Genomic DNA, 13,597 nt, shown 5'->3' with positions numbered 1-13,597 from the left:
ATTTTACTAATAACCTGAAAGGATGACCATCAGGAATTGTCTTTTAACATATGCTAGGTTTCAAGAGCCACAGCTAAAATAGCTTGTGAAAATATCATCACACTGTGCTCATCCAATATGGCAGCAGGCTTCCATCATTGCTTCATGTGGATGGCCCTCTTTGCTTGAGCAGTACCTCAGTTTCCTTTTCTGTTCAGACCTTAACAACTGATCTACACAGACCGATACAGTATTATGTCAGAAAAGCCCATAGCAAAAGCCCAGTTAGGCCTATGCCCCCAAAGCAGGCATTAATATGCTCAAAGAAGGTTAGTGACAAAGTGTGAATATTTAGGGAAGAAGGCATAAATCCAAGCAGCCAATCTCATCTCTTTTAAGATGAAAAGATGCCCTCTTGGGGCAGCTAGAAGGCTCAGTGGGACAGCACTGACCCTGGAGTTCAAATTTGGCCTCAGACACTTAAGTGTCTCTAGTTCTGTGACCCTGGGCAAGTCACTTTACCCCAATTGCCTCATACATACACACACACACACAATTAAAAATTCCTCCTCTTTTGTTTGCTTCTATTTTGAGTTATAGAGAACAAAAGCCAATCTCTACAAAACCTCATGTTGATTCTCCCAACTTTGTAAAAAAAAAAAAAAAATCTCTAATCTTTCCCAAACAATAAAACATTGCAATTGACAAATACCTTGAATTTCCCCATTAGACAGCCTCATTAGCCATTGTTGGAGCTCTGAGTCTAGAGGCAGGAAGGCCTGCGTTCCAATCCATATTGCCTTAGAAGCAATGCAGCTGTGTCACGATGGTGAGTGAATCATTATTTCATCCATTGTAAAAATTGGGCCCCTATTTCTCAGGGTTGTTTTGATCAAGGATCTCATTTGATAATAACCACAAAGCATTTAATAAATTATCACATAGCAAGCACTACATAAATGTTACATCACATGCTTACTGTTTAGATTTCTTAACTATCCAAGTTCTTTGATATTGACAGTCACCACTTTGTGACACTCACTCTCCTTCCATTGAAGTTATTACCTGTGAACTTGTATCTTGGTGAGGGTATTAGTAGATGAACCCAAGGCTCTATTATGAAATGGCATAGTAAATAAAATTATCCTTTCTTGTGGTTTCTTCTGTTATAGTTCAAATCTTAACTGGATTTAGCACATCTTCTAGAGAATTGAGAGGCAGAGATCTTACCTTTTTCACTTTTAGCCTATCAGTCCCTACCTTTATTTGCATTTTTTCCCCACTGGTTTTATCTGTGAGGTCTTTTAATCATTCATCCGCCTTCAGGACATTGTCTTTAAAGGACAAAGGTTCTTTCACTTATGTCTCTAATTGTCCAATGTACAAGGATGTCTTTGCCTGGGCAATGCGGCTTTTCCAAAGCTGTCAGTAAGAACCAGGTAATATTTTTAAATTTCCCTATTAAGTTCCTCAGGCATTCATCTCATTAATCTCACAGGGTGAATGAGAACTTTCTCCTTATCCAACTGAAAGAACTCTCAAATGTATCTCAATGCTGTAGCTACAGAATATTAGACAAGTCAAGAAACCATCATCTCTTACAAAGCACTATGCTAAGTACTGGAGAAACAAACAGACATAAAGATGAAAAAAAAAAAAAAACAGGTCCTAGTCATAGGGAGTGCCCAGTTTAATACTGGAGGCAATATTTTAAGCAGTTATGTACAAAGAAAAATATCAAGAATAAAAGTTACTAACTTTAGGGAGAATTAGGAAGGACTTTTTAGAAAAGGTGAGATTCTAGCTTGAATGGTTTGTATCAGGCCATTTAGTCACCTCAGGCTTTTATTTATTTATTTATTTTTGATACCACCTTTTCCACCCTTTAAATATATAGCATTGCAACATAAGTGGACTGCCATATATGCTAGGTCAAATTTAAGCTATGATTCAGATTTGGAATTTGAAATGCAGTAAGGCATTCAGGGATAATAAAATGCAAAGTTTTTTTGTTGTATTTTATTATCCATTTAAAAAAATATACCTTTGAAAATTCAGAAGGTATAAATGCTATAAACATTTGCTTCCATAGCTACCTTAACAGTTATCGGAGGGGGGTCAGGGGCAGGGGGAAGTTTCCTACAGGCAGTAGGAACTTGGGCCTATCCTCTGAAATAATCTTCCCTGGCCACTGTCTCCGTATATTTCCCTTACAATTCTCTTACATTTCTGGTAGCAAAGAAACAAAATGGTCATCTGTTAAAGACCAACTCAGTTTACTGTCTCTGAATGGAGCTGCCCAGAAAAAAGAAGAAAGAAAGTCTAGGAGACGGTGACACCAGGAGAAAGAGAAAAAGATTCTAGGATAGGCCTTTTTCCTCAGCAGTGTGTGGGCATGGCAGCCCAAGAGCCAATCCTCAGTAACCCATTTGTCCCTCTCTCCAAACAAGCACAGGTTTGCTATATCATAGAAATCCCAAGTAGCAAAAATAAGATTACAAGTTAAGTTTTCCCTTACTCTACATCCAAGAAGCAGTTTTCCATTATTCCATAATTTGACCAGAATAAATATGATTCTATGTATTTCCAGTGAGCAGTCACTAAAACCTTTATTTAATTAAATCCTAGTAGTCTTATGCAAGATATTATCCTGTTAGAGGGCAGAACATCACTTTGAGAACATTTCTTATTGCTACAGTGAAAGACTTTATCACTGACAGCTGAGAGTCCAGGAGAAAAAAAAAATTAAGTATGAGCTAATAAGAATAGAGAAGTGAAGGGAAAATCTGAGATTCAAGATGTTAGGAAAAGGGAGGTTTATGGAAGTTAAGGGTCAAGGAGATGGGCTTTAGGAAGATAAAGAAATAAGAATCAGTATAATAGAAAATTCCAAGAAGAAGTAGTCTGGAGTTAGAAGGCTGAATTTTCTATTAACTGTTGGCATAGAACAAACATAAAATTTGATGAAGTCATCTCTGCCCTTCTCTATTCATAACCCCATTCTTTTAATTCATTTACTATTAAAATATTAATACCTTTTTTATTATTATGTCACATTTATTTCTAAATTTACTCTTTCCCCTACTGTATTCTGCAAACCTTCCCTTGCAACAAAGATTAAAAAAGGAAAAAAAAAATGTTTATGAAACCTGCCAACACATTGACAATACTCTATATGCAGATTTTCTACTTCTCCAGGGAAAGGAGATATATTTTCTGATTTCTTCTCTGGAACTTTGCTTAGTTATTATAATGACTATGCTAAGTTTCATTTTATAATTTGTTCCTTTTATTTACATTTTTAAAAATTTAATAATAGCTTTTTATTTTCAAAATATACAAAGATAGTTTTCATCATAGCTAGAGATGAGAGATCAAGTAAAGAAAACATTATTCAGATTCTGGAAAGAAATAAAAGAGAGTTCACTATTTCTTCTGCTACTTTTCCTTTTGGCAAAATTATTTCCTCAAATTTAGGAGAGGAAGTTATTTAATAAAAATAACAGTTCTATCATCTTCCTATGAAGCTATAAATCTTTACTGCTAATAGATCTAACTCCACTTATTAAAGCAAGTAAAAGAATTTATCTTTTAATTAAAGCAATACTTGCATATTATAGAGAATTACTTATACATAATGTGTTATAACCTTGTGTGCTCTCAATAAATAAACATTCTGAATGCTGCAAGAGTTATATTTCAGTCGTGTCTCATAAGATCATCAAGTTCACTCAAGTTATCACCTGTGAATTTAGAAAAACTACTGAAATCATATGGTATTATAATGAATTTTTGTTTGCATCTCAAAACCTCAAAATTTTCTCCAGTATAATGGTCTTTTTATTTGGAAATCCAGAAAGGATGGGGAATTGAAAAAGGAATGTGGAAATACAGTATTTTATTAGATGCTACAATAGCCATAATTGAAGGGAATGTTCGTTGTTTTAGAGCAAACAATTCTAGAGCAAAACAAACTTAATTTTGCTTAAATCAAGATTTCCTTTAAATACATAAAGTTTAGTAATATTACTTATATAAGACTGATGCTTTAGCTTTACCTCAATTAATTGAATTAAAAGATTTTAAAATATAATGATGGTAAGGTTTTAGATGTGTAAATAAAAGGATTTATGACTTGTTTTCTTCTTGATTCTAGAAAAGAATAACAAATTGATTAACCAAACTAACTAATCATAACTCTGAAAGCATTTAAAATATATGTATTTTAAAACTAATTTTATGGACATATTTTGGTTTTACATCACCAAATTTTGTTGTGCCACGGTTCTCTTTTAATGTCCTGACCCAGCTTCCCTAATTGTCCTATTCAATTACTCTGCCTCAGGTTATAACCATTCCGTCTTAATGTTTTTTGGGATAAAGGTCTTTATCCATTTTAGATACCATTAGAATATCAGGAGCCTCTCCAGTACCTCCCCTTATGTCATCCTAGGTTCCTCCCTCCATTATGTCATCCTAAGTACCTCCCCCCATTAGGTCATCCCCATCCAGGTAGTTCCCCCATTATGTTCTTGTCCTTGTTAACCTATAAAAGAATCTTGTATCTGACATTCACTGCTGGATTCTGTGAGACGATAGTCTCATTCAGCCCTGGGACCAAACCATGGATCCATTGGTCCTAGTAAATCTCTCCATTAAATAAATTATTAAATTGTTCTCTAATCTCTATCCTGCCTCAGTTTCTCTGGCATTACAGTTTCTCCTAGTATTCTTCACTCTATGGCAGACCCCCATCTATGCAACATTTTAAAGAAGAGAAAAAGGAAAAAAAAATCAGTTAATCAATATATCAAAGTTTAGAAACATATACAAATGTCCCCACACCCATGGAATCTCTCATCTCTTTAGAAAAGTGTGTTAAAAATTAAAAAGAAAAATTTATATATCTTTTATTTGCTCTTTGAAGTTTTATATATCAGAGGAATTTTAGCAGTTGACAAAACTTTTGTGGAAAAAAAGCAGGTGAATGGTGAAGTGCTTTTAGGAGAGACACCTTTTTTACCTATATACATAGATAAAAAAAATACAAAATAATTTTGACTTGGAGAGTCAGTACAAAGGCATAAACAGAAAATTGAATGTTGTATTAGAAACAGCAAAAAGGACAGTTTGACTTAAAAGAGTGGATGGAGGAGCATTAATGAGAAAAAAATTGAAAAAAGATTCTGAAGTCATATTAGGTAAGGACTTTAAAGTTTAAAAACCAAACAGAAGAATGGTAGTTTCCTGAATAGAGGAAAAAACTATGCTTTCAAAATATCAAAATATAGAAAGTAAACTCAATAAGGGAGATACTGAAATCAAGGAGAACAATTAACAAAATATTGTAGCAATTCAGGTAAGAATTGGTAAGATAGTAGCTGTGTAAGTAGAAAGGGGACAATTGTGGAAGGTATTGTTGAGGTAAAATTGACCAGATTTGGCAGTTGATTGGAACAAGAATGAAAAGTTAAGAATGACTCTGAGGTTGTGAAAATGGGAGGCTACAAACATGGAAATACTCTTATTTAAAATGAGGAAGTTAGGAGGAGAAGTAGATTTAAAGATAATGATTTCTTCCATTTTAGAGATGTTGAATTTGAGACGCCTGTGACATTGCTAGTTAAGGTTTCCAATAATAAGTCATGTGGGAATGGACTTTGGGAGAGAGATAAAACATGGATATGTGTATTGTGAAGTCTGTGTGATCTTATGGTTACTGATGAGGCCATCATCAGAGAGAGTACAATAAACAGAGAAAAAGCCCAACACAGAGCTCAAATATTTATGCCCACGAAGAGATATGGATAATTATCAAAGGAGCCTGAGAGGGATAGCAGGACATTTTGTGGAAAAGAATTAGAAGAAAGCAAGTTCATGAAAACTTGATAATGGAAGAGTATCCCAGATGTCAGTGGGAAGAACTTTACAGAGGTCAAGAAGGATGATAGGAATCATCAATTGGATTTAGCATTTAAGAGATTATTGATAATCTTGGAGAGAACATTTTTATTTAAGTGATTATGTCAGAAACTAGATTAGAGAGGCTGAGAAAAGAGTTGGTGAAAAGTAGAGACAAGGGATGAGTGTTAATTGAATCTAATTTGTAATTTACTAGGTAAATACTACTTAAACTTCCAAGTAAATACTTACTATGTAATCTTAGATCTAGAGTTAGCCTGGACCTTTATCTTACCAATTTATCCTGAGAGAGGGTTAAAAAACCTCCTCAGAGTCACAGGATTTAAATTTAAGTCTTCTTGATTCCAAGGCTAGCACTTTATAAAGCTAGGGAACTGGGTGGGCTAAGCATGGCAGATAGAAAAAAAAAAAATGGCAAAACCCTATTCTCAAAATATTCTCAAAGCCGTATTCTGTTTGGTTATTCAACATATACAAAAGCATATTCAGAATAAATTCAAAGTAATACAAAGTAGTTAAATACTAAGTATCAACATAATATAAAAGTATATTCAGAATAAATTCAAAGTAATTAAATACTAAGTAGTTGACTTTTTTCCTCCAAAAGGAAGCACATTTTGACATTGGCCCTATGGAAACAAATTTAGTCATGGAGTTTAATCATAATTCTAAGGTCTTTATTGTTGTTTTCTTTTTTTTTTTTAATAGTAGTCCCCCTGCTTATGCTTTCTTTGCTATATACTATTCATCCATGTTCTAACTTGTTTTTTTTTTAATTCATTATTATTGTCATTTCATTTTTTCTTTATACCACAGGTTTTCCCCCCCAATCAATGGACCCCCAATGCAAAGCAAGAGACAATAAGGAATTCAAGTACCAAAAAGCCACTGTCAGTATCACATAGGACTTTATAAAAGACCAGAGTAAATGAAAGGGGAGTTTGGAATATGAAATTTCAAAGCAAAATTATAAATGAAAATCACCAATCTTGCAAAATATAATATAATCCTAAAGAGGAAAAATAAAGGATTGCTAATGAGGTAGTGAATTTCCAATATTTTTTGATGGAAAGCTCTAAGTAAAAACTTTGACTTGTCATTGGAAGAGTCAAATGTAGAAAGGTACACACTTTTAATCAATTAGAAAAGGACTGTGGGAACTGAGAGAAGAGCAAAGAATAAAAAGAACAAAATCAATTAAAAAAATTTTGATCATCATTCAAATTTCATAGTATGTATACTGGACTGTATTCAGTTCCTTAGTTCTTGAAACAGGGAAGGTGACAAATTTCATATCTCTTCTTTAGGGACAAACTTAAATTGTTATAATCACACAGCAGTCAGTTTTTACTTTTATTGTTGTGCTTAGTTTTCTTGGTTCTACTTCTTTTTGCATTAGTTTAGAGTAAGTCTTTCTTTGGTTCCTTTGATTCATCCTATCTAATGGAGTAATAATATCACAATTTATTTAGCCATTCTCTTAATCAGTAGACATTTACTTCATTTCTAGTTCTTAGCTACCATAAAGTGTTGGCCATAACTGTTTGTACATACTGGATGGCTGTTCTATATTAGACCTTACATTTTAGCCACTTTATTCATATAGTTCAAAATTGTTTTCCAAAATGATTGGACCAGTTCCTCATTCAGGTATAGTAATTAGTGTATCTATCTTTTGAAAACTCCAACATTGATTATTTCTGTCCTTTGTCATTATGGCTACTTTTCTGTGTGTGATGTGAATCTTTCCTTTTTCATTTTTTTCCTCATTATTACTGATTTGGAGCAATGGTTTTTAATAGTTTCTAATTTTTCTTTCTAAAACTATATCTTTGGAACAATTATCCATTTAGAGCAAGTGAGAGTGTAAGTTGGGTCATCAGTAACTATGCAACTTGAAAAAAAGTTCAGAGGGGGGCAGCTAGATGGTTCAGTGGATAGAGTATTGGCCCTGGAGTCAGGAGGAACTGAGTTCAAATGTGGTCTTACACACTTAACATTTACTTAATACTGATCGGGGCAAGTCACTTAACCTCTTATTCCCTCTCTCCCCCGCTTTCTCCCCCCCCCCCCAAAAAAAAAAAAAAAAAAAAAAAAAAGAAAACAGTTTGGAGTGAGCATCTTTATAGATGATGGGACAATAGAATTGCATTTGTTTATGAAAGTGAGCATACTTAGGAGGTAAATTGGCCACTCATAATTCTTTGTATTGGATTCAATCTTGTGATACTTTTTTAGATCACCTATGATCACTTACGACCTGCATAGTAACTACTTAAAAGAGCCTTTGGCTTGCATTAGCATCATGGAACTTAAACAGATAGTATATAATAAAATCTGTTATAATCTACCGATATTTAAGCTGTCTGTTCATTTTCATTAGTTTCTATTAAGGGAAATTCAGCAGACATTGAAAAAAGTTTATTGAAAAATAATGAAGATAATTAGAAATATCTGGGAAGAAATCAAAGGAAAAAGTATTAACTAGAGAGGAAAAAGTAGTATCCTGGAAAATAATAAAAACACGTTATTTTAGTCTCCACCAGAATCTTTGCTTCTGATTTAGATAGGAAACGATAGGAAGGAAACCAAAATTAAACGATAACAAATTTTGAAGAAGTAAAAGGAAGTGCTTTTTAAAGGAGTCTATATTTCACTTATGAAATTCACTTCTTGTAAAAGGTCAGACAGTGCCTATCTTCTCCAAAGGTCTGTTTAATTTAATGTCTTTTAGAAACATGCATAGCTGTGGAAACTAATATAATAATGAGAGCCATCAAATCATACTTTAGTGTTTAGGCAATTGCTTGCTAAATTAAGAAGGTATTTTCTCCAGACATAGTTGCACAGTATTATTCTTTTGTTTAATGGTGATAGATAATCTGCTAACTCCATCTGAAGCATTAAGAAATAGCATTATCAATTGTAACCAAAAATAGTTGCCAATATAAAACTATCTGTAGGCTATTACTTGATAAATACTAAGAGTACCTTAAGTTCCTTTGATTTATTTTTAAAGGTAACTGGATTAATTTCACACATGGAACAAAATAGTGCAGTGTTGCTGAACTATGACTTAAATGCTTTCATGGTGTTTTTGTTTCAAACATGTGATTTCATTACTCATTACACATTACTAATGTGGAATCTCCTTTCATTGATTCATATCAGTAACTTTGCTGTAATTTATGATCATAGAGAGTTGGGTTGGGAGACACGTGTATGTTGAATGACCTTCCCGTGTTTATACAGCTGGAGGGTATGACAGACAGGCACATTTTGAACCTAGTCTTTAAATCCACTACACCACAGTATTTCTCACCTTTTTACATAAAGCTAAGCTTAAAAATACTTTTTATTGAATAATACTTTGAAGTCTAAAGTAAATGGCTAAATCAATTTACAATAGATTGACAGTAGTAATTGTTCAAAATGGCATCAATTCCAGGAATATTTTTATATTATTTGTCAGATGTTGATAAATACAGTTTTTTAGATACTTTGTAATCAATTCAACAAATCACTAAATGGACTAAAGAATTTCCTAGTGCCTTGTATGAATGTATTTATCATATTAGTATATAAGAATTTAGCAATACATTTTATTACATATACATATACATTTTATTTGTGATCTGCTTATTTACTTTTAATTAAAAGGAATATGGGATACGTGGTTGTTGTTTAGTCATGTTAGCCATGTCTGATTTTTTATGATCTGATTTGGGTTTTCTTGGCAAAGGTATTAGAGTGGTTTGCCATTTCCTTCTCTGGCTCATAGTAGAGGAAACTGAGGTTTAAAGGGAGGGGATAAGTGACTTGTGTAGGGTCACACTGCTAGTAAAGGTCTAAGCAATTTAAACTTGGGTTTTTCCTGCCTGCAGCTACCTACTTGCCTTAAATTCTGAATCTACTTATGAAATATTACATTGTCTATTATAGCATAAAAGTTGTGTGACTTTTTGCATTATTATAGTATAATGTATGGATACATTGAGGCCTGCAAATATTAATGATGTTGCTAAAAAGGAGGGTGGACAGATGCATTTGAAAGGGATCAGTTGAACAACCCCTTACAAAAAAAATCTAAACATTTGGCTTCTATGTTGTGCCATCTTACTCTATATGAGCAGAAATGCTATATTGGTTTGGTTTGAAATAGTTCCTTTGAATATTTCAGAATCTTAATTATGGATTTAATTAAAGTTATCACATATAAAGAACTGTATTCTTTAGATTTATTTTTATGTACTTCTTGTTAAAAACATGTCTGAGAGTTCATAATGGGAGAGGCATCAACATAAATATAGTTAAACTATTTTACTCAAAAGTTAACAGTTATGAAAATATAAACAGTACCAATTAAATTTTCTGAAAAAATCAATAGTAGAAAAATATAGTAACTTTAAAAAGTTTGCTTTCTTGTCTTTTCAGATGAATCACAAATAAGTTTTTAAATGCAGCTTAAAAGCATTAAATTGATTATTTGTAAATACTTATTTATGGAAATACTTTGTTTTCTCTTCACATCCTCCACAGAATCAAACTGGCCTTTTTGCTGCACTCAATCAGCCAGCTGTTCCATTTCTCCTAGCTGTGTGTCTGCACGTTTGTAATGTACTTCTTGATTTCCACTTCTTGCAGTGTCTCAGTAGATGATGCTGAGATAGTGAATGACCTTCCTATGGTCACACAGCTGGAGTGTCAGGAGCAGGTCTTAAACTCAGATTTTTCCAACTCTGAGATGAACTTTTAATATTTACTACAGAACATTACCTTTCATTTTCATACTTGAAGCTAAAAAAAATAGTTTCAAAACAACTTTTATTCATGATTAATAATTTGAACTTTGAAATAAATGTCTAAATCAGTCTATTTCCAATGGATTTTTCTAAAACCTTAGCTGAAGCATTTCCTCTTGCATATGACCTTTATTTGCTCTGATGCTTGTGTTTTCTTTGAAATTACCTTATATATTTGTCTGTTTTTATACAGACTACTGTGTTTACATGTATCATTGTATAGAATGTAAACTACCTGAGAATAAGAATTGCTTTACTTTGTATTTGTTGATTCATTGATTGTTGTTAGCAACAACAATAAGATTTTAACTATTATTAGTCATAATAATTGAACTCCTCCATTAAGACTTTTTTGATGTTGCATTTCAGTTTTGGAGGCTGCATTGAATGTACAATCATCTGCAAATAAAAAATCATGCACCAATACTCCCTCCATTTTAGTTTTGATTTTGTAGCCTTTTCAAGTTGAAGAATTTACCATCAATGCAGTAGCTGACTTTGATTCCATGTTTATCCTCATTGAAGGCATTTGACATGAAAACATGCTAAAAAGCATAAGAGCCAGTACTCAGCCTTGATTATTGTATGGAGAACTTAATAGGGCAAGCATCACAAGATGGTCAGAAAAAGCAATACTAGGACTCGCTCAAAGTCTCTTTTAAGAACTTTAGAATTGATTATATGACATGGGAGACACTGGTACAGGACCACCCAGCATAGAGAAGGTGCTGGGCTCTATCAGCAAAGCAGAATAGAATTAACTCAGAAGAAATGTGAAATGAACAAAATTAGAGAAACTACTCCCAATGTTTATAAAGGCTTTATGTGTCCAACCTGTGGCAGAACATTCTGAACTTGTATTGGTCTGATTAGCCACAGTCAGACACGTACTTTAAGTTGACTCTCACATAGTGATGTCATTTTGGTGATCTTCAAGATAGAAGAATACCAACCAACCAACCAACCAATTGAACTGTATTAACATTTTTATTGATATAAATGTTTTATATTTTATGTAAGACAAATACAAATTCATTAATCAATTGTGTTTTTAAATGATTCAAAGTTAAGATTTAAAGAAAATTTATTTCTTGGTTAGAATTCTATTCATTAAATCCATTGATAATAAAATTCTCATTGAGTCTCAGTCAAATGAGATAATATGTTGAGTGTTTTGCAATACTTAAAGTGCTGTACACATATGATTAATATATTTTTATGTTATAGAAAGGCTTCATAGTAATATTTGCATGCTAGATTTCTGTCATTTCCTCACTGAATAAATTAAATATAATGTGATAGAGTTATTTTAGGATTCATGGTTTTAGGAGCACTTATTTCTGCCTCTTTCAGAATTATTAATTTTGATGATGATTATGTACCATTACTGAGACTTATATAGGAAATAATTTTGCATAGAATTTTGAATAGCATGCAGTTTTGGATTTGAAACTACTGACAGTTATTAAATTACTTGTTATTTTGTTAGTGCTCTCTTTTTAGGAAGGTACCACAAGTAATTGAACAGTAGTTTTTGGTCATATTTTTGTCTACAGTAAAGCTAGAGAAGATTTATTGAAGGCTCAGAAAGAACGTGATTTCCATCGAATGCATCACAAACGGATAGTCCAGGAAAAGAACAGTCTTATTAGTGATCTCAAAGGGTAAGTCTCTAATGTTTATAACATATTTCATTGTTTTAAAAATTCAGTTATTGTTAAGTGAATATAAATGGTGTACATCTTAATAATTTGATTATAGCTTAAGGTTCAAGAGAGAAATTGATTAGTTTAGTTGTCAAAATAGTGTAACTATTCTATAACTCTCAGGAGAAGAAAAATGATATTATAGGCAAGCACTTCTTAATTATGTGAGTACTGTAGGAAAAAAAAACCTTTATTCCAAAATAGTCAATATCTATTTTTTAAACTTTTTTAAGACATAGAGATAATATTGTCTGTTGGTTGAAAGTTTTTTCCCTCCACTTTGACTTATAAAGTTTTTTCCTTCCTTTTAATGAGAAATATATTTCAATTTATTAGAAATTTATTTTTCTGAATTGACTGAGGGCCATTTTAATTTTTTAAATAATAAGAATGGTTAATATTTATGTAATACTTTGAGGCTTAAAAATTTATAAAAATTATTTCATTTGATTGCCTTACCAACCTGTGGAGAAGGTGCTATAATTGTCACCATTTTACAGATGAGTGACTTGCCCAGGGTCACCCAGCTGCTAGTAAGTATGTGAGATCAGATATCAACTCAGGACTTCCTGATTCTAAGTCCAGTGCTCCATCCACTAAAAGATTTAAAAGAATACTCTCTATCAGGAAATTATTTATACTGTTTCATTCAGGTGTCCCTTAGTGGGGATGGTGGTGATAGTATTTTAAGTAGATTTTGCTTTATATGAAACTTTATAGGATTTTATAAATTTAGGGGTTTTTCCCTCTACCCTTGATTTCTAATTATAGGAATAGTGGCCTTTTTTAGAGCAAGGTAGGAGTGAATCTCTTAGAGTTGACTAGGCTTATTCTTGGTTGCCTGAGAATAATTTCTGTGCTGTCATCATATCTGATTCCTATTCTTATAACAGAATCCTGTAAGATTTTAGGATCACTAGAGCAAACCATAGCAGAATTAAGATTATATTGCTCTGTTTTTCTTTTGTACATTTTCCACAGATAAGTTACTATTTTCAAGGTATGACCTGTTTTGTCAACACCTTTCCTCTAAGGCTGGATTCACATTGTGATGATTTACTTTGTTCCCATCCAGATAACTCTAAATGACTTTGTGTCTTGCATATTCAATTCTGTACCTGCTAGCAAATTTATTCACCATTAAGTTTTGAATTTGTTGTTCAGTCATTTCATTTATGTCCAACTCCT

The 13,597-nt window shown here is 32.6% G+C and overlaps 1 protein-coding gene across 2 annotated transcripts in view; it reads left to right on the top strand.

Annotated features, from left to right (window-relative positions):
- SPAG16 (sperm associated antigen 16) overlaps positions 1-13,597 on the top strand; it is a 1,154,057-nt gene that overhangs the window by 42,050 nt on the left and 1,098,410 nt on the right. For both annotated transcript variants that reach the window (XM_051983613.1, XM_051983614.1), the window contains exon 6: positions 12,260-12,367. In XM_051983613.1, coding sequence (XP_051839573.1) covers positions 12,260-12,367 — 108 coding nt within the window. The remainder of the gene's footprint in view (positions 1-12,259; positions 12,368-13,597) is intronic.

Source organism: Antechinus flavipes, chromosome 3, assembly GCF_016432865.1.
Source record: "Antechinus flavipes isolate AdamAnt ecotype Samford, QLD, Australia chromosome 3, AdamAnt_v2, whole genome shotgun sequence".
Lineage (NCBI taxonomy): Eukaryota > Metazoa > Chordata > Mammalia > Dasyuromorphia > Dasyuridae > Antechinus > Antechinus flavipes.
Note: the sequence above shows the minus strand (reverse complement) of the source record. Positions and strands in the feature narration are given on the sequence as shown.